Source organism: Macrosteles quadrilineatus, unplaced genomic scaffold (assembly GCF_028750875.1).
Source record: "Macrosteles quadrilineatus isolate MER2022 unplaced genomic scaffold, UCM_ALF_1.0 Scaffold_7__1_contigs__length_78375512, whole genome shotgun sequence".
Classification (NCBI taxonomy): domain Eukaryota; kingdom Metazoa; phylum Arthropoda; class Insecta; order Hemiptera; family Cicadellidae; genus Macrosteles; species Macrosteles quadrilineatus.
In genome coordinates this window covers 62472364-62495619 of record NW_026542600.1, presented here as the reverse complement: position 1 = coordinate 62495619, position 23256 = coordinate 62472364, and the positions used below count along the sequence as shown (strand labels likewise).

General features: G+C 34.9%; 1 protein-coding gene across 2 annotated transcripts; it reads left to right on the top strand.

Moving 5' to 3' along the window:
- The first annotated feature begins 2675 nt into the window (after nt 1–2675).
- Nucleotides 2676–22206, top strand: LOC128998579 (calmodulin-beta). 2 transcript variants are annotated; one of them, XM_054424779.1, is made up of 7 exons: nt 2676–2806; nt 13286–13550; nt 14347–14490; nt 15450–15559; nt 17747–17837; nt 20405–20461; nt 20608–22206. In XM_054424779.1, the coding sequence occupies exons 1-7, from the start codon at nt 2804–2806 to the stop codon at nt 20685–20687; spliced, it is 750 nt and encodes a 249-aa protein (XP_054280754.1). In that variant the 5' UTR covers nt 2676–2803; the 3' UTR covers nt 20688–22206. The 2 variants fall into 2 exon arrangements, with proteins under 2 accessions (XP_054280754.1, XP_054280753.1); XM_054424778.1 differs by lacking the exon at nt 2676–2806 and adding an exon at nt 11018–11136.
- The last annotated feature ends 1050 nt before the right edge of the window (nt 22207–23256 follow it).

Below are 23256 nucleotides of genomic sequence, written 5' to 3'. Positions count from 1 at the left end.
TATAAACTAATAATTTTCATTTACAGTATAAGTATTTACAATTGTTTCAAAAATATTACTCAAGTGTCCAAATTTCAAACTTAATAGTCTTTTTCAAACATGGCCACCATGCCTCAAAAAACATCGCAGAAATCACCGGCAAACAAAATCAAAACGAAACAATCATTCGATATTGACACAGGGCACAGGGCTAAGAAACAAAATAGGCCTACAGTATAATCTAGATCCGCCATTCCATTCCACCGACCGACTCCAGTCCTTCGCTTGTTTCGTGCAGTGTTGGCTGTTACTCTCCCCCTTGTGTGTTCCGACTTTGAAACACTACGTCACTACCACTACCTACAACCATAGATAAAACATACTCCTTGAGGAGTATCTTTTATCTATGCTACAATCGATTTGTTACCAAAACCTAGGGAAAAAGTAGTATAATCAATACTACCTTGCAAAATTAACCAAAATAGGTCCTTAACGTTGTTGAAATACAGCCATAATGTATTATTTTATCAATATTTCAATTTTATAATGTCAAAGGCCTGAAATCCCTAGAAAATCTAAAAAATCCTCCAATTTCGCTGATTATCCCTAGTTATCCCTCAATCCCTTTTCAATCCCTCGAAGGCCCTAAATATCCCTAGAAAGGGATTTTTATCCCTCAAATGGAAACACTGTGAGTGAGTGCTGTGTGGTGGGTGAACTCAACTCAACTACTCATCTAGTGAACTAATCAACTCTCAACTCAACTCAACTGAGTACTGACTGACTGGGAGGGACTTGAATTGCCAGGTCTCTTGCCATGGGCAGAGTCATTGCCACAATACCTCCCTTACTGGCTGCGTACGCTACTTGTCCCACCTGTATACATGAAAGACTAAGCATATAATTATTTTATCAAATATTCAAACATTGAATGAGAGTAAGACTACTTCTAAGATATTCTTATATTTGAAATAAATAGGCCATCTGGCAGATCTAAATAGATAGAGAACTCCTATTAAACATTCTAACAAAATTTTTTAGCGTAAATGTTTATTCACATTAAAACTAAGTTAAGAAAGAACTTGACTCGAACTGGCGCTGGGGCGCTATCTACCAGGTGTCACTAACATTAACGTTCGTAACAGTTTGTTTAACTGCCGCTAGGTGTCTCCTAAGTTGAATGTCCAGCTCTCGCTGTGATTTTGTACAAGCTGGTATATGATCACCCAAATTTGCTTTCTTCTCCGCAATCCGCAGTTATATCTTTTACTTATTATTTGAAAAGCCGAGAGTCGTGCCTCTTACCTGAGGCCGATGATTGGCTTATAACTCTCACTAGATGTTCACTGGAGGACCATAACTCCAGAGACATGGCCGCACTAGAGACCTTCCCTGAAGGACAAAACCCCCCACAATGCGCGCGGCGATGTGGTTGGTTGTTGGGTTGTTAATTATATTAGTTGTTGCTGTCCATTCTCCTGCTATACAGTAATTATTATTAACAGTAAAAACTGTGTCAAAACAAAATCTGTAAACCGTGTTTTATTGTAGTTTATTAGTAATTTCTCACTGGTTCATATCAATATAATAGTATTGAATAGCATATCATTTTAAAGATTATTAAATGGGCAGGTTTTTTATGCATTTCAACATAGCATAGATGAAGGTTTATGTATCAAAGTGGGCTCATGAAATTTATCGTAATTAATTAATTTAATGACATTTTTACTTTATTTTGGATATAACGTGGACTATGTAATCGTATAATTGTTGATTTATAGCAAATTTAATATTCTTTCCAATGATTTTAACTATAACTCTCTAAAGTAATTGGTTAGGTATTTATTACATAAATTGTGGAGCAAAGTCTAATAAAATAAGAAAAACACAAAATCCCCTATTACAGCCAAACGGTTGAAAATCGGACATGGGTTTATAGGAACTTTTTTGTTCCTTTTAGTGAGTAGAACCTACTGGCGAAGTTAACTCGGTCAGTAGAAACTCACTCTGTATAGTAGTATAAAGTAGGTATATACAGTATAGTCAATGATTTTACCCTGATCAAATCAAAATATTCTGCTTGTTATTACTAACCCCGTTTCGCCGTATGTAGATCAGATCCTGGCGGTAATTAGTGTTTAATTTTGTATATTTGGCATTTTTGTTTTTTATTTGTCTAGGGTGAATGAAAATATATCCATATTTATTATCGAGTGTATAATAGAGGGATTAATTCGTCCGATTCCATACTGAATTTGTGCTTTCAAAAGGCGTGCAACATTGGGTGACCGATTGTGCGCACAGTCATTAATTTGTCATTGGGTAGTATTAATACTTTTAATACCTCATTAATGCTAAAAATGGTGATCGTTAGATAGTAACAAGACCAGGGGTTGGACCGAATCCTTAAAAATAAGTGTAAAAGGTCAATGGTGTTGATAATCACAAAATAAAAATCCAACTGATTTTGAAGGATCATATAACTAATTCTGAAAACATATTTCAAATGTGTCAGATACAACTCCAGATTGGGGACTTACGAAGGCATGGGTTACGGGGTTGTGGCGAGGGCACGCGCTTGTGATAAGAGTGATACCGGGGTCGATACAGGAGCGCGCACTCCGCGCAGCATCGTGTGTGTGACAGGCGCGACCGACGACCGACAACCCCCACAACACTGCTCCCGGCCAGTTACCCATTACCTAGCAGACACCTCAGATCTGACCCTACAGTCCTCAGAATCTTCAAGTTGGAAGGGAAAGTCGTTTCTATTTTCGGCAGGATCTTCACCCCGCCTCCGATTGTCAACCACATTCGCAACCTTATGGTATGTGATGCGCTATTATCTTTTCTCTGTTAACCCAGGTTCGACTCCCAACTGAGTTAGATCGGGTCTCTGATCGACCATAGACCATATGTTGTTGTAAAAACTATGATGTCTTATCTGGGTGCGATAATATGAAACTATGCACATTAAGACAGTATTGTAAATGTTTAAAAATAAAATTATCCCGGTGACTTATGAAACATAAATATAATAATAAAAGTATATATTTAATTAAAATATATACTTATTTGTACTTGAAATTTTGGTTTATGTAAACTCTTCTACGGTAAAAAAAAATGTTCTATATTAAAAGACACGCCAAACATGGGTGTTTTTTGAAACGTAAACTGATGCTTTTAGATACATAATGAAATACGTTCGAATAATATTTTAAAATAAAAAAAAACACACAAAAATGTCCGTCTCAGCAAACCTGCAAACGACGTGAATTTTGTTTTCACCGTAATTTTCTTTAACTTTTCTTTTATTTTAATGAAATTCGTCCTCACGTTTACTCTCGATGTAACTAGACTTTGTTTTCTTACTAACATGCAACTCATTACAAGACTAGAGAAACTTTATCAAAATACTCTAACAGGAAAATAAAATTAATTACGTAAATAAATTTACGCTCTACAAGTTAGTATAGTATTTTGGAGCAAACCTAAAATGTTTACTTAAATATAACACTATATGGGCAACAAATAAAGATTATGATAAAAACAATGACGACATTGTTTCAAATGATAAACTGCAAAATGTAAATTTGTAAATATGTATATAGTCTATATATATTAATGGTAAATAGTTTGACTCTGTCTATCCAGCAAGAGCTGGCCATGGACGTCGAGGGAGGTAATTCAGGTGATACCATCCTAACACCATAAACAAAGGGGTTTACTGATAGGCCTATAACCATTTATTTTAAAGCCCAATATCATTGATATAAGCTGATATGGTTCATATATGGTTGTTTTTTTTTCATTTTCATGGTGAATCCGACAGCTCCATAATTAATTATGAATAATTACGTATTAAGTATTGCTTATCATGACCATAACAGGTTGATCTGATCTTTGCTACTCGTAATATTGCACTTATTTTCTAATATCGACATTTTAAATATAAAAAATAATCTCCAAATAACAAAAACAAATTTGTTGAGTAGGCCTACATTGCATACCTATTGAATACAATAATTGTAGTCAAGAATTATTTCTGACCTTCCACTGCGTAGGTTAGGTCCACTAGTTAAAAATTAAGTTCCACTAGTTTTCAATGTCATGCGTTATTGTGGGACTGGAGTAATTCTGTTTATCCTTTAAATAAACTGCAGCTGAGGCTGAGGACATCAGCTGTATTTTTTTAAACTTAAAATTCGTCCGCCGATTTGTCGGCCAGAAAATAGTCCTGATTAAAAATACCACCGTGTCGCACTAACTACATATTTTATTACATACACGTAACCTCTTTATCGACATTTAGATAAATGGACATGTTAACATTTTTTAGAAAACTAAGTTTTTAATAAATTGTGTCAGCGGAGTAATACCTAGTGCATATAACATTTTTGTATTTGATAACCAAATCGTATTTTGGGAGCTAATTTGTAATTTGTCTAAAGGAAACAATGGATAAAACTTTTCGTTTTTGAATTATAATTAGGTTAGAATGGTGCAGTATGACGAAAAATATAATTATTTATCACATTGACAAAATAACTTTTCAACTTTCATTCAGGGGTGCCCAGATAGGGGTTAGCTGTAACAATTACGCCACTGGGATTCATTGGAGGTGGGAGGGGAATTAATACAAGCATTCTATTGATAGTTTTATTTTTTAAAGTAGCCCAAAAAATAATTTTTTGAATCAATCAACTCTACTAAACACTAGATTAATTAAATCTCCACTATTCATATCTAACATGTGTTTGTCGCAACAACACGAGATCTTCGCAACCGCGGGATAACATTAGTTTCGCCGAGATCCCGGTATACGATGATGATGGTCAATATATGGCAGCGATGACGGGATGTGATGAGATGTCGATGTCTTATCGACGGCGGGGGAATGTCAATATATTGCAGCGATCACGGGATGTGATGACGACGTCTTATCGACAGTGGGGGAATGTCAATATATGGCAGCGATGACGGGATGTGCGATGAGATGTCGATGTCTTATCGACGGCGGGGGAATGTCAATATATTGCAGCGATCACGGGTGTCGATGATGATGATGTTTTCGTGACTGAGGAAGAATGTAAATATTATTGCAACGTTCGCACGGGAGGCGACGGCGATGTCTGCGCGACCGCGGGGGAATTTCAATATATGTATTGCAGAGCGATCACGGGAGGCAATGAAGATAGATGTCTTATCGACGGCGGGGGTATGCCAATATATTGCAGCGATCGCGGGCGGCGATAATGATGTCTTCGTGACCGCGAGGGAATGTCATTATATATTTGAATATATATTGCGACGATCGCGGGCGGCGATAATGATGTTTTCGTGCCCGTGGGGGAATGTCAATATATTTCAGCGATCACATGTGTATTGGATTGTGTCTTTTTTTTACCGTAATTTTTAAATTTACCAGGATGTATTGGAAATGGAGTAAAAGTCTATTTATAACCTTCCATGGAGATGGCGAATGAAAAATGTTAAGTGAACTAATTGCCAGGATAAAAAGCTTGCCAAAGCATCATTTAGGAAATAAGATAAAGATGTAAAGGCCTCTGAGAAGGAGAGTAAAAGTGGTTCATTCACGGTTAGGTGTTCTCAAGTCTCAAGTACCATTATTGTGCTTGGCTTTAAACAGGGGTGCCCATCCCCCCCTAGACTCATGACGCAACCCCCCCCCCCCGCAATTGAGCAACAGCCCCCCCCCATAAATGATGTACACAACAAATTAGAAACATTATTCCCCCGCCCAGCACTATTTGTAAAACTATAAAAGAAGTTTTATAATTTTTTTAGATATTTAAAATTCAAACCCAGTTAATCTATATCAATAAAGTTATAGTTTTGTCTGAAAATTGCTCAGAATTGTACATAATTTGGGATATTTATGTTTTATACATTGAAGAAGTTGAAACATGTCTTATCTCAATTTATGTCCGTCTGTCGTCACGGCCCAGAATGCATTTTATGCAGCCTACTCATGGCCTACTCTAAAGAAAACTAGAGTACCGATTATGATTCTAATGGTTTAATTGTATCCACAAGATTGGCGAGAGAGTCCTTATAGCCATTAAAATATGGCCTCACTATTTTGGAAATAAAATAACGGACGATCAAAAACACAATTTTGTGTGATTTTTCAAGTTTATTTTCTCCATGTTTACTACATACGTCATTAATTTATGAAATACTAATAATCTGTTATGAGAACACGTCATGTATGAAATTATGAGCAGCTGTTTTGATAAAGATTCCTTTTCCTAGCTGTCACTGATATGTTTACATAAATGTTCTTTAAGAATACTGTGTAGGCCCTAACCATTTCCGATCACGTTTGTAAGCAAATCCAAAACCAAGTGAGATTAATAACCGTGTGGCTTTGGCTTACATAACGGGTTTGATTTATCACGAGTACTAATATGTAACTGTAAATTAAATGAAATAACTAGCCATCATCCAGGTCGGGAACCGGAGATTCTGTTTGTATCAAGTTGTACTTGAATTTTGATTACAGGGAAAAGACCGTGAATCAGTGTTGTACAGGACTGGAAAACTTATCTTTCTATATAAATAAAATTAGAGTTTCATAAATCACCTCAATTTAAGGAATTTTTTATTGCCAGAATATCCATACAGCGTTCGTAACCTGCTTAACGAATTGTCAGCGTCTTTCTCGATATTACGATCCCCTCTCCCTCCCTTTAGAAACATCACAGCTCCTTTGATGAAAATGAAATGGAAACAACGCTTGCGCCAACAATCGTCTGCTCCGTACACTTCTGTCTGCTGTGCGCTATGTTACAACAGATTTCAGATACAACAGCTCTAGGGAATGATGACGATATAATGCTTAGTACACTGTGATTGAGTGATAACCATGGTAACTTTAGTAAGGCTGTGATTGGCCAATGAGTAGACCTAAATATGGCGACTTGTTGAATTCGTGTATGAATTGAAGAGAAACCTATTAAAGAACAGAAGAACAAAGAAAGAGAATAACAAGATTGTTCTCGTTACATTCTTTTTTAAGAGTGTTTTAGTTATCTCTCAATATAATTTTACAATTTTTTATTACTTATCTATCAATTCCTATGCTGTGTTACAGCACCTATCGGTAGCCTATCCGTCTATCATGAGCAGTACCTTATAACACTTTCTAAAGGTTCCTTTAATAATTTACGTTATTTATAGCAATACAATGTTTGGCTAGTGATTAGTTGAGTTTGAGTTAGCTACAATTTTAAACGTTTCCGTTTGTACAACTGAACCAAGATAAATGATTTGAAATTTACAATAATAATGATTGTGCAATATTGAATTTCGTTTATAAAAATGTAAATCGTGACGTTTATGGCTGTTTACAGCGTTTTAATGAGTTTGTCATCTGTTTTTATACTATATTGGATTAACCGTATTTTTCATTCCCCCCCTCTCCCTATTAACTCAGGTAATCGAGTATCTACACAATAGTGTAAAGTATTGTAGCCTATGCTACTTGCTACTTGATTGTATTTTAACGAGCTTTATGTCAACAAAGCGTTCTGCTGTGCTAAGTCGCGGTGTAGCTGGACGTGTCTGTACCACGCGTTATCTTTTAACTATCACAGCAGTTGAGCCATCCCGTGCGCTCCCTCTAGATCTCACGTCTTGCTAATCTTAAATAAAAACTTTCTACACGAATCCTAAACTATCCTAAAATCCTATTTTAACTAATTTAATTCAATAATATAACTATTGTCATTAATTAATCCACTTTCTATCTGGCGACTTCGTAATGTATTTTGGATTGTCGTCACGTTGAACATTGTTGCTATTAACTTTAGCCCCCCCCCATTTGAATTTTTTGAGCCCCCCCCAAGAATTTCAATGACGCAGTCTGCGTCACGGCCCCCCCTTGTGGGCACCCCTGCTTTAAACAACACACGGCATAACTAGCGTGCTCGTGTTACTCGCTCATTTAGGCTTACGTTGACATATACTTTTCCTCTCTAATTACCTGAGGATCTATTTAATTTTGTTCAACTAATATTATTTTATACTACTCCTTATCAGGAGGTATTTTATATGCTAAATTTATATCCAAAATACAAAAAAACTCACCTATTTAATTCAATAACTTAAGTATAACTTGTAAGAAAGGGGATTAACCCCGCACCACCAGGATTTAATGGGTATGTTGTCATTATCATTAAATGACATTATGTTCTTTTTGTGAGAGGTACCGGGATCGTTACCCGGCGCCTCCACCATGCGAGTCCCATGCCTCACTTTAAGTTTAAGTTTCCTAAATGTTACACTCGCTTAGCTTAGTGAAGAGGTGTTAGGTTAATGAGACATAAGACTGCTTAAGGGTGTTACTCAACGTGTAATGAACAAAAATTTAAATTACGAAAACAACAAATGTTAAAAGTGTTACAACAGCAAAAGAAAACTTTGAAAATGCAAAAAACAACAATAATAAGATAAATTAATTTGCAACGTTAAATTTACAAGAAAAGAAAATCAATTAAAAATATAAAAGAATTAGTTACTGACAAATTATATGACTTTTATGTTTGACAAAGTGTTAGTTAGATATTTTATTCTTTCTACATACTGTCTATTGTCCCAGAAGCACACACACCGATACACGCACTCCCAAACTCCCGATCTTCTTTCTCCGGTGGCCCGTGGTGATCTCCTCGATGTTTTCCTTCAGATCCTCCAGCTCCAAGAGTCTTGACCCCTCCATCTTCATCATTAGCCCTTCTCATTGGCTGATTACCGATAGGGTGTGTGGCTAATAGGTTAACGGTGTTTCTTGGAAGTCAGCCCTACCGGTCATCGCCTAGCTCACATCAGCTGGGAAAGGAATTTGTAAATCGATGCTCATGCTACTGTTCAACTCTGTTCACACCAACTGGTCGACTAAGTGTAATGTGAACAGAGTGTCTGCATAGATGAGCACCGTGGGTACGGGGTTAATCCCCTTTCTTACAAACTATACTAATGTTATACTTTTAAAATATTGTTACAATAAATGTACAATAACTTTAGGGGAATTTTGATCCATACCGGGTGTTTTTTTTTTTTTATAAAAGTGGACACAGATTGTACAAGTAAACAAACTCTGTTTCAAGAAAATTGAGTTTGTTGGCTGCTATGCTTCCAGCTTCCATTACTTTATTACCGACCATTTAATATGCATTGTTGTCTTCATGTTTTGTGTTGTTGGGAATTTATTGTGAATAAGACTCAACAGTCAACATGGTTTTCTAAAACGCAACTATGTTTAAGATTAATGCATATTTGTGGAAAAATAAAAATTGTATTATTAATCTTTATATTGTTATAACCTGTAGTTGATTACTGCAATTAATTAATATGCCCATGAAAAGCTAAAAACCTTTTTCATTATTGTTCTTCACTCTTCACCAGTTGGATACTAAAACTATTAACATTGTAAAGCTTGTGCAGTGTTCTCAAAGTCATGTAACTTGTAACTTATCTGCCATATGTTAATTTATTCTTAACATAAAAATTTTTAAATATTTAACTTTACATATAATTTTTTTCTCTTTGAATTCATAATGTCTGTAATGAGACATCAAAAATTACATCTTTTTGTACCAGTCAATGTAAAAGAATCCTAGATATTTACTCAATGAAATAAACACAGGGAAGCAATGTCCATACATTGCATTCCTGATCAATATGGAAAGACTAAAACTCAAAAATCCACTGCAATGTTCAAGAGAGGAAACAAAAGTTTGAAAAAATCCAATAACCATCCACTTTCACATTGAAATTCATCGACACAAATACTTAATATTTGAAACCTTACAATATGATGGTAATAATAAATGTAGTACCCTTAATTCTAGTATACCTATATAATGATATCTAAGTTATTTAAACAAACTTTATATTAACAATCTAAACACCTAAAATAAATATAAATACCTACTAAATGTAGTATTTTGTCTGATTTCATGTTAACAGACATATAACTACAAAACACAAAGTCACAACTAATATCACACAGCACATATTCCTTGCCAATACAGATCACAAAATAAAATAACCACAGCTTTTGGCCTTTCCACTCTTGATGCCACAATACTTTAAAACCAAATAGGATTTCCTTGTTCTTTTGTGTTCTTTTCACATTTCTACAGCTGATATATTTGGAGGAAACAAAACGTGATTTCACTTCTAAATAATCTAACAAATATTCAAAGTTAAATTGTTCTGTTCTGATCTTCAATTCTCTTCTGATTTTTAATTTATTGGATATACACACTTTAATTTATGACTGTCTAAACATAATTAATCAGTGTAAGTATTTTGGTTAAGAATTGATGATAAAATCAAGTACAACTAAGTGTAATTAATATCATACCCCTCCCCTACCAAGTGATATCATGTATTATATTTAATACCTATATAAACACAATAAACGTGTGTAAACCTACATCTATCGCGAAACAGCATGATCAAACTATGGGAACGGGGCTTTATGGTTGTAATAATTGGTTTTTCCTATTTTTGACCCAAATACATAAAATTTAGCAATTTCTTTCCAAACCATTTTGTAGAGCTAAAAAAAACAAATAATTAAATATATTGAAGTGTTATTATGCGCCTAATCGTTACGGAGAAAATTCCAAAAAATATAAATTTAAAATTCCCATGTTAGTTTTATGGAGAATAAGTAAACTGTTGTAGTTTGTTTTTATGAACATATTTTTATCAAAATTTGGAAAATGCTTTTATTTCTTACTAAACTATTAAAATTTTACAAAAAAAAACTCTTTACCCTCCCTGTTGCAGCAAACCCAAGTACTCGTTAAACTAATTAAATAGGGAATATAAATGTGATATTTTTATGGAGACATTTTAGTGTAAATCTAAACAGGCAAATGAAAATTTGCTTAGTCTGCCTGCAGGTTTGCTGTGGGTATTTTAATACAACTGAATTTCCTACCTATCTGACTACACATTGCTTTGAAAAGTGAGATAGATAAGATTGAATATTGCTCAGTTGCGATAAGATTATATTTGCCTCTTACTTGAATTAAGGAGGGACGATATCCAGTACCTACATTGTTGTTAAAGTTGGACACTATCTTCTAAGCTATTGTGAACCTAACTAAGATGTATTCTGTAAGTAACCTTAGTATAACTATTATTGTATAATTTTAAATATTACGATGAATAAATATTGTTTTAGGACCATTATTTAGTTTGACTTAAATAAAGTGAGTAATGCAAATCACAAGGGAAAAGAATGTAGGTGATTTAGGAGTGGTGTCTTCAGTTACAATTCCTGAAATTACCAAGTTAAATAACAACCTTCGCCGACGTTGACGTTTGTAGTATCATCACCATTTGCAGCAACATATTGAATATTTTGCCAACATTCGTAGTATTCCTGCTGGATTCTCTAGCTTTGTCGACGATCGTAACTTTATTATGGTAGACTCCCTCTTATCCGGACTCCTCAGGTCCGAGGCCAGTCCGGATAAAGGAGTTTCCGGTTTAACCGACGTCCCCCAAAAATCGGTAAAACGGACCATTTAAATGCATACTGTGTAAGCCGATAATGATTATTACATATTTAGACATGTGATCACTGGTCTCTAATCTTACCTACGAGAACTGTTGTTTCAGTACCGCCCATTTCCTACCGATCCAGTCCTGTTAAACCGATGTGCTGATAGAAATTGTCAGGGTAAAGAGATGTCATTTCTGCCGAGTGTATTCCGGTTTAACCGATGTCCGGTTAAAAGGTGTCCAGATAAGAGGGAGTCTACTGTAGTTATTTAAAACTAGGGGATTTCAGGCAGATTTGCTAACATCACTAATAACGATCACGGCTACCTCAATAGCATTGCTGACGACATTTGTCATATATTGTTGCTAGAATCTTCAATGTTCTCGGCATTTTTGCAAACATCGTCAATAGCACATTGATATTGCTAACTTCGATGAAGTTCATGAAAATATTGCCAGCTCCCATGACGTTCAAAGCCACATCGCTAGCTTCAACAATTTTGGGGTGATATGTAGTTGGCTAATTGTACTAACATATTTTATAAGATTAATAATTTCTACCATTTAAAAAACTAGTTTTCTCTACTGGGATTTCTAAACAGCCGGGAACATCAAGACTCTACTGTACAACTGTGGTAACTTATAAGTTACCACAATGTAAATTTTCTCTCTAATCCTAATTTCTCTGAGTGTACATGGCAAAAATACCTTCAGATATCAAATCCCAAAATTATATGCATTTCAAAATTGTAAACCACATACATGAAAAAAAAAATCTTTTGGAAAAAATAAGTTGTCATTTTAAAATATTTACCTACTGATAAAAGATAGCATTGTTATACGTCATATTTTTACTCAATTACATTCAAATTGCAAAAATTACAGGAGGCAATGAAACAACCTGACAATTTTTAAATATATTAATTAATATGTTACTGTAAACTTAATGGTTGAGAATCGATATGTTGTCAAGGATTCATTAAATAGTAACCACTTTGATAGTTGACATAAGTTATAAGTTATAAGAAAAAATGTCTTGATAATGCACTGTAGTAAACATTTGAGCTTCATGTAGTTAGATCAATACGTAAACATACACACACAAAAATTGGATCTTATTGTGAGGGAGAAGGTAAATTAACGTTTTGTCTCAGACAGCAAAAATCTCCCTTACAAAGAGGAAGTTGACTCCCTGGGACAATGAGAGGGTAGAACATTGGAATGACATCAACAACAAAATAGGAAGAATGTGTTACTTTTTTTACATGCAACTCTTCGCACTATTGTTATGTTATAGATTTATTTAAGATAAAATGTATGCAAAGGTAGATAAACATCTTTTGTTCTTGAAACTGACATTAAAATGCTGAAGAAATATCTTGACTTGTGTTGATTACCAATATTAATGCATTTTCTATTTGTGTGCATAGGATATGTAATGTCTGAAAATGCTTAAACTTTCTGGAGTATCTCAGAACGGAATATTTAGGGTAAGGTTGATGGAATCAATCAGTTTATTTAGGAATTATTTCTAATTAAAAAACTCTTAGTATGAATTTTCCTATTCCGGCTTAAAACAAAAAAATATTTAGGTACAAAAAGGATTTGGAGTTTATTCCTATTTTTAAAGTAGTAAACATATAATCCAAATTTAAATAAAGCAGAGCTTTTAGTGTGGATTGGAACAGTGAGAAACTTATATTCTTAGCGGTAAAGTCTTCAGTGTATTTTAATATTATCAATTTGATAACTATTTCAGACAAGAACTACAGAAGGAGGTGCTTCAGAGGGAGGAGAGGGAACTATCAACCTGGGACCAACCATCCCAGGAACACCACTCACAAACCCGACACCAACGTCCAAGGAGACAAATGTACCTACACAATATGAAAGACCAATTGAAATATCAACATTTGAAAGACCACCGACAAACTCGGCCACAGAACCGTTTGAAAGACCACCACCTAACCAGAAAAAAGATTTTGTATCTAACAAACCTAACATTTCAAAAACACAAATGAATGGTGAGTTTTTAAAACACAAAGTAGAGTCTTTAACCCTTGCTATGTCGGGGAGCGAGCTGATGTAGTGGTTAGAGCGCGGGACTTCAGTCCCGGGTTCGATCCCCGACAAGTCACCAATGGATTTTATCTAAGTGATAATGCCGCAACCCCTAGGTCTAGCCTGAAGTAATGTGAAAAACAATCCCAGGCTCGTGCCTAGCGTCCTAGGACAAAAAAAAACCCTTGCTATGTTTATAAGACTTAAAACTTGATGCCACATTTCTCATCAGACACTATGATTTGCCTAGAGTGCAATACAGAATACAAAGAAGCAAAAATAATATAAGAATATAAGAATAAATATCAGAAATGGGACGCCATCAGCGTAAGTGCAACAAATCTCTGAAAACCTAGATCCAGCCTTGCTTGAGTGTAATTATGGAGTATATTTTATCCTCATTTGACTAAGACAATGTACAAAAGTACCTAATTAAAAAAATAAGATGGAACTTTAGGTTAAACAAAATCCTTTAATGGATTATTTAGATGAAAATTTTGAAAGTGTTAGGCCTAATCTTTGTGTATACTTGAAGTTTTGCCTAAATGATTATAAAGCGTGGATGTATTGTTGAACTTATAGGGATCAGAGTATTTAAAGAACTTACCCATAGAAAAGACACTCTACTCTTGTAAAATAAGAGTCAAAGAGGTTCCCAATAATGAGACACTTTTCAATTGTTTACTCAAAAACTCAATGGCTCTCACAGCCTTATAAACTATCTTATTATATAAATTAATTCTTGTAAATGTTGAACAGAGTTCCGGGAAGCGTTTAGGCTGTTTGATAAGGACGGAGATGGAAGTATCACACAGGAGGAGTTGGGCAGAGTAATGCGGAGTTTGGGACAATTTGCGAGAGAAGAGGAGTTGCAGCAGATGCTACATGAAGTAGACATTGATGGTGAGTAAAATAACAAAATGATAAGGGGAAAAACTTTCAAAACAATTAATTAAGTTCACAATATTATGAATAAATGCATTTGTAGAGTAAATTACTTTAAAAAATTGTTGCATGATTAAAGTATTGCTTTTTTTAGAGTAAGCAGCTGAGTGGTTATAATGCTAGCCTGACAATCTAATGGTTTCTAGTTCGATCCTGAGAAATGCCTAGATATTTTTGACGGCTGGAAACCGGAGCCAGCTGTTCTTGATCATTGAGATTTTTAATGGATGGTTCTGGCTACAGAACTGGCTGATCTTAGTAAGAAAGCAGTCATCTCATTCATTTAACATCCTATAACCATCACCCATCATCAACTTAAACCTGGAGTTGTCGTCGTAAAATCTGACCTAATCATTGATCATAATATATTATCAAATGATAGCCTAAGGTCAAATAATAAAGGTCCAGGTAGATTAGTTTATATTATATTGCAACTGTCGTTCGGTGAATGTAAGGCTTGGTTGAGAATTTCAACAAAATAATGCTGGTGGATTCAAGAAACAATTCTGTTCAGTGAATTAAATATGTAAAAGGGAGGGGGTAGAGCACAGTTGCCATTCAGATGTTCACACTTTGGCTCTAACTAAATAAATAACCCAGACCTCCCATGGTAGTGAGATGCCAGATATCAGTGAAATCAATCAGGACATTCAGTCAGTGGTCTGACCACATATCACCACAATATCACCTAGCAGACTATTATAGTCAGGAACCAAATACTATGTAAACATGTGACAGCCTAGTTAAATATTTAACTAGGCCTAATGTTTAATCAATGGTCTTTATCCAACGGCCTTTAATGCTGTGCATTATGTGTTCATGGGTGTCCGATCTAGGCTGCCTAGTAAGTGTATTCAATCCTCTGCAATATCTTGAATTTACAATAAACTTGATTAATTCGCTCTATGAATTTTCAGGAGATGGTTACTTCAGCTTTGAGGAGTTTGTTGAAATTGTTTCCAACATGGGAGCAACAGCTGAAAAAACTGCAGACCAAGAAGAAAAGGAGCTCCGAGATGCATTCAGAGTAAAGAACTTTTTATTCATGCAATTCTAATTGTAATTATAATTATATATTATTATGCAACACAATCTACAATGATCCTAAGAAAGACCAGAGAATGTACCAAAACAAACAGTTCTGAAATTAGAAACTTGTGTATATTTTTGTCAGCAGCTATTTACCAACTTATGTTTTTTAAGAAAGGATATTGTTTTTGCGAATAGCCTTGTAGTTCGCTTGTAAGGCGGCTTGCCGCTTAGCACGATTTAAATAATGTTATGTTATTAAATTTCCCGCCAAATTTGAGGTAAGGTCAATGTTACAATTTTTTACCACAATAAACATACTCAATGGTGACATTTATTGCAAAATGACAAAAGTTATGGCCCTAATGCAATGAGTGAGGGCAGGCCATAAAATAACATGTTAACTGCTGAGATTTTGTAGCTCAGTGACTGAGGGTGGTGCTGGCATATTTTTTTATGATTCACATTTTAAATGTATCGGAATTTAAAAAATAACACGATATAAATATTTTAGAGTACAGTATTGAGCTATGATTTTGGCCCAAAAGATGTTGTGAAGGAGCCTTGGCCTGTTACAACGTTCTAGAATACGTAATTAAGTGAGATTAACACGTTCACTGCGGGCCATCAAATGGCAGGCGTAGCCCTAGTGCGGCGCAGCCCGCAGCGTCGAACAAACCCGATTGCCGGGTGATTGGCTCTCATATTTCGGTATGACGAATAGCAAATAGCGTGCGGTGATGTCCTGTTTTATAACAAGAGTCGAAGTAGTTCGCTAAACACTCACAGATAGCAGCACTGCTTGGAACGTAGCCGGTCCCATCGTATTGCCAATTGGAGGGAGAAAGACGGGACAAGTTGATTTTTAAGTTTGACAGACGGGGATTTTAATGGGGAAATTTTACTACCAACCTACAACACAACAAAAAGCAAGTCACCCACTACACGCTAACGTGGAATAGGTCTGCCTTCGACCGACGCTAGATCAAAAACGATGAAATACAAAAGGCATTGCCGAGCGTATCCGATCGGTTACGGCAGCACCTGAACAGCGCACGGCCCGTATCCGATCGGATACACCCGCAGTGAACGTGTTAAGTGGACTATTTACAAGCAAATATAATCGAAAAATTCATTAAAAGATACGTAGAAATGTGTGATTTTCACTTTGCTTTAACTTATGCAAAAATTTCCGGGGGGAACCGCCAGACCCCCGGTAAGTTCGGCGCCACTGTCGCCCGGTGGAAATCCCTTAAAATATGCTCTGAGTGAGGGTAAAGTGGGAAAGTAGGTTTGGAAGTGTATAAATGGCTGTGAAAACCTTTTTCATTTGTGGTCTTCTGTGAGAATTCTGGGTACCCACCAAAATGACAATTCCTTCCGAAGTAGACATTTTCACAACCATTTTTGAACACTCCCTAACCTATTTCTGCATTTAACCTAACTCATTGCATTAAGGTTATAATCTTCAGTCATCTGGCGATGAATTTCCACAGCCAATATTGTTTTGCAGTCAAAAGCATTGACCCCGTATGCAGTGGATGAGACAATAATTTTAGTTTTATAGACACACAGCACACAGCAAATTGTACACGTCAGCAATAGAGCGGCAATGGAAACCATTCTGTTCACAAATTAAGCCAGTAAGCAGCGAGAAGCCTCGACATGCCAAGAGCTATACGCAGAAACGGCAGTTACTTTTAAAAAAGGTCCCTCATAGATGAAATGAGTTTATTGAAATCCATAAAACCACATTGATATTCTTACATATGAATTTTAAAATTTAAAGTCTTGGTGATGAAACTGAAACATGGTGGCTATATGAGAGGCTCGGTGCTACTCAGGAACATGTATATTTTTTCTCTTTTGTCGGCACTTATAATAAGTCTTCTAATTAAAAATCTCTTCTGAAAGCGCTTTCACTTCCACAAAAATTATTAAATGGTGAAATATAGTGGAAGTAAAGTGGGGATATAAAGTTTGTTCTTTAAGCCTGGTAATGGAATCAAAGTTGTGAAAAGAGAATTTTAGTTTCTAGTTTTTATTTTAATAAGGGAAACAAAATTTGGTTAAAGTTTAACAGAACGACTGATCTAAAAGCTGACTATTTGTTTTTTAATTGTTTCTTATATACATAACATTCAATACATAGGGTTACAAACAATTAATTGTGATTTTCCTTTAGGTATTTGATAAACACAATAGAGGCTACATAAGTGCTTCTGACTTGCGGGCTGTTCTTCAATGTCTGGGAGAAGATTTGTCTGAAGAAGAAAGTAAGCAATCTTTACCATTCTATAAGAACCAAAGTATCTAAAACCATTTAATTTAGTTACATCTTGAATATGTACTAACCTCATATAAATCCCTAATCAATTCTATAACAAAGATATCCACTTACATGAGAAGTACAGTGTAGATAAGGTTAGTGTCATAGACCAGATAAATCTATAGCAGACATACCAATCAAAACAACAAAAAATATCAACAAGTGGCAATTCTCCTATCGACTAGAGTGATAAATTCGGTTCTTTCAAAGAACCAAGTCTTTAATCCTGTCAAACAGCAACTTGGAATGTGTAGCTATTGCGACCATTGCAAAAATGGGAAAAAAATGTTTACCCCATAAACCCCCTTTCCCTTAGTCCGATCATGCTGGTTCACAAACTCAATCGAATTAATTTAGGTTTACACCTTTGTACTAAATTTCAACAAAATCAAATAATTTTTACTCAATTTATCTTGCTAACGGACATAAGTCTTTAATCCTGTCAAACAGCAACTTGGAATGTGTAGCTATTGCGACCATTGCAAAAATGGGAAAAAAATGTTTACCCCATAAACCCCCTTTCCCTTAGTCCGATCATGCTGGTTCACAAACTCAATCGAATTAATTTAGGTTTACACCTTTGTACTAAATTTCAACAAAATCAAATAATTTTTACTCAATTTATCTTGCTAACGGACATATATACAGGGTGTTCCGTGAGTAAACAGCCTAACTCCAGGAAATGGCTCTATGGGTCAAAATTAAGAATTAAACAAAGTATAACATTTTTTCCAAAACCGCTTCGTTAACCAGATATCAACCATTTTGTTTTTTTCACATTACAATTTTTATCTTTAAAGTTTTTCAATCGACCATTATGAAACTTGGTATGTATGTTAAGATAAAAGAGACCCATGTTGGAAAAAGTTCATCTTGATTCATCTTAAGATTTCAAAATGGCAGCTATTTCAATTTTTAAACTTAAATTACTAAGAAAAGGCTGATTTTATAAAAAGATTTGAAGAACACTTTTATTTAGCATTTTTAATTCCCTATCAAACGCTACCAAAGTTCAAAAAGATCTAATGAGAAATAGCTGAAATATTACAATTTTTAGATGTAAAATCGGGTAGAAAAAGGCTAAGCTAGTCAGGTTTGCCCCATTTTGTATGATTTTAGCGAATTTCCCATATAGGGAATAAGCTATTACCGTAGGTCTCATGTTAAGGCCTGGACTGATTTACTTTTTCGTTTTGATGTTTTCAGAGGTTAAAAACACCATCTGTTCAAATTCATATATATATATATATATATATGTGTGTGTGTGTGTGTGTGTGTCCCTCAGCACGATAACTCAAGCAAAAATGATCCGACTTTGATGAAATTTGGTACAAACATGTAAACCTACGTTTATTTGAATGAGTTTGCGAACTAGCATGATTGGACCATTAGAACAGGATTTTATGGGGGAATTTATGGGGTATAAAATGGTATTTCTCGTTTTTTACCCTCAATACATAAAATTTCCCACTTTCTCTCTAGACCATTTTGAAGAGCTTGAAAAACTAAGTTAACTGTTGTAGTTTGCTTGTTTATGGATATATATTGTTCAAACTTGGCAAATGTATTTATTTTATACTAAGCTAATAATTTTTTACTAAAAAACACTTGTTTATCCTCCATGTAGCAGCAAACCTAGGTACTTGACTTGTTAAACCTAATGCTATTTAAATATCAGACAAATGGAAATTCACTTAGTCTGCAGGTTTGCTGCGGCGAAAGTATTTAGTTGTAAAATGAGGCCAACCTGACTAGCTTCTGCCTAGTCTACCCCAATTTACAACTAAAAATTGTAATATTTCAGCTATTTCTTATCCGATCTTTTTGAGCTTCGTATAGTTTGATAGGGAATCAAAAATGTCAGATAAAAGTGTACCTGACATTTTTTCATAAAATCAGCCATTTTGAGAAATTTAAGTTCAAAAACTTTAAGTGGCCGCCATTTTGGTATTTTTAGTTGAATCCAGATGATTTTTTCTAACATGGATTTATTTTACATACATACCAAGTTTCATAAAGATCGGTAAAAAAACGAAGATAAAAATGTCCATGCAAAAATTACAAAATGGTGGATATCTGGTTAACGAAGCGATTTTGAAAAAATTTAATTTTTTATTTTCTCTTTATTTTGACCCAAGGAATCACTACGTAAATTATGTCCCCACCTTTTTTGAACAAACTGTATATATGAATTTGATCGGATGGTGTTGTTAGGGACATAAAAAACGAAAAAGTATATCGGTCCTGGGTCTTACCATGCCACCTACGGTAATAGCTCATTCACTATATGGGAAATTCAGTAAAGACCTTTGTAAACATAATAAAATATAAAATCATTAAATTTAAAACTAAAAACTAACCTATGAAAGGTATCTAACATGTCTCAGCTGGGAAGCGGGAAGGTGTTAATAGTACTTGCATAAAATTCCATGCTTGGCAATTCTCACCTGGAAACTATCTACTTATCAACATTTCACTCAAACTTTTATTCACGGGCTAATTGTTTGATTTCAGTTGAAGACATGATCAAAGAAGTAGATGTGGATGGTGATGGTAGAATCGACTTTTACGGTAAGTTGTGTTTTTTTGTAAGTAGTTTTTTTTTTATTAATAACTAAATTAAAAAGCCTATGTTAATTTTGGTTGACCATTATCTTAGCAACATCGTTTTCACCTGTTAACTTATTCAATTTTATTGTTCTGACGGAATGTTTCAGAGTTTGTGCATGCCCTCGGAGAGCCAGGAGCCGATGATGACATGGAAGAAGAAGATGAAGATGCTTTGATACAAGGCTAATCAACACCATCCATATCAAACAGACATTTCTGAATTTACTTGGAAACTATAATTTAAATGTTGAGTTTACACCATACAAAGCTTATTTTTCCACATTTGAAGTGAATGTTGAATTAATATAACTATAACAATTTATATATTTCTTAGTTCATTCATTTTTTTAAATCTACCATTTGGGTTCAAATTTTTAGAAAAATTAGGTATCTATATTGTTAACCATTTGACTCACAAAGAACTATATAATGGGGTGCCATAATTTAAAAATAATTACTGGTAAACTGTTGTAGGGCTTGTGCGACAGACGGTTATTTGTGATCAATGCACAGGCCCTTCAGTGTACAATGCCATCAGGTTGTGGGTTCAAATCTGTCTCAGTCAGGTCTCATTAGGAGCTAACTTGTCAATGGCAAATCTAAATAGGAGAGCCTCCTAATAATAATAATTGGACGTTTCGGAAGTTGACTAAATGGTGTATTATTATTTGTTAGCTACACTATTATTTGTGCACGGTTGCAGTTACTGACAACTGATTTGTATGAACATTTTTACTGTCTCACAAGATACAGAAGAAAAGAATCAAGAAAGTAAGAAAATAATCAAATCAACCAATAATCTCAGGGGTTCAAACGGTTAAGAAAGACTGATTGGATCACATTATTATGGCAAAATAATGCCTCAATGCAGATGGTCTCGGGGAGCGAGCTGGCGTAGTGGTTAGAGCGCGGGACTTCAGTCCCTGAGGTCCCGGGTTCGATCCCCGCCAAGTCACCAATGGATTTTATCTAAGTGATAATGCCGCAACTCCTAGGTCTAGCCTGAAGTAATGTGAAAAACAATCCCAGGCTCGTGCCTAGCGTCCTAGGACACAAAAAAAAGAAAAGGCAAATGGTCTCACTTTGTACATATTTTTTCCACAAAATTTATGTGTATTTTCCTCTATGTGTGAAACCCGGACACAGCTATTCTATTATTACTGTCATTAAGCAAAAGAATTTCTCAATTAAGCAATTATTTGCTTTGTGGTTTATTGTCTTTGAATACCAAAACTTCCTCGACCTTGCTCTTAATAGAGTATAGTGACAAGACCAAACAGCTAATAAATAGCCAATAAAAAGTAATACTGCTATCAGACAAGTTTAATATAAGAATATATACAAGTTGGTGTGAAAATAAATGTTTAATCATTTATACTACTGCAAAACCTATAGTTTGCAGGTATAAATTGTTTACGTTTCTGTACAAATGATTATCTAGATTCCAATATTTTCAGAATCTGTCAGGATTTCTATCTTACAATCATATTTGTATTGTTTGATAAAATCAAAATGTATTGTGATTATTGAATTTTTAAATATATGATTACCTTAAATGTAACACCAATTAACTGGGACATTTCTACATTATTCATGTGAGGTGCAAATCCTTACAAAGCTATGCTTCAATGTCATATATATCATCTCCTGGCTTGTGCTAATATTGTGTATAATTTTTAATAAATAAATTCGTATCATTGTGTAAACGCTATCTTTTATCCGCCTATTCCCCTTCATCTAGACTTTAAGGATGAATTTCCTATTTTTGGTTATTTAGACTTCTAATAAATAAAGATCTGTTGTTTTTACATTAACCATTACCATTTAGGTCTAGTTGAATTAACCATGAAAACAATAATTTCCATTCGATGAAAAAATTAATTTCTTGTTAGTTAAATTATTTCATTAAAACTATGTTAGTTTGTAATGGCGAGGTTTAATTTAATCGATTTATGCTGTTGAATTTAATGTTTTTTTTTTTTACTTTAAAATAAATATATCCCCATCCTACAACCTGTACCTTTGCGTTATTCCCTACCCCTCCGTACTTCGTAATCCGAGTTAGAAATTACAAGGCTAAGGTTCCTCCCCCACACAACAATTTTGGTTGCTCGACATCATGCCACCAAGAACATTGGATCGGTGGAGCGGTCCTTGCCCACACAACGACACTTGATCGGTAAAACAAACAGTTACTCTGTAGCAGTGTACGAGTGTAATCGTTGCGCAACAATCTCAAGAGGGGTTACATTTATAAAATAGTAAAACAATGGATCCCGAATCTAGCAAAAGTGCTGGCTTTACTACTATCACGCTAAAAAATGTCCTTAGGGCATTGAATTGAAAAAAAAATACACTCAAACTAACGATATGGACGGTGCTCGTTCACGTGGTTTGAGCATAGGTGTATACTAATTTTAATCAAAATAGGGAACCCACAAGAGCATACCACACTCTTTTTAAAGGACATGATGATTGTAAGTTTCAATGTTAGTCACTATTCACTCCAATGTACAGAAGCAGTATATGCCAAGGCCACCTTAGCCTTGTAATTTTTAACTCGGAGTACGAAGTACGGAGGGGTAGGGAATAACGCAAAGGTACAGGTTGTAGGATAGGGATATATTTATTTTAAAGTACAAGGAAACGCATCAAGGACTACTGGTGAGAACGGGCTACTGCCAACAAAATATAGGTGCGTGGGCCAACCTCCATTTGGTTACGTACGCCAATTTGTTCCAATGAATCGGGCGACA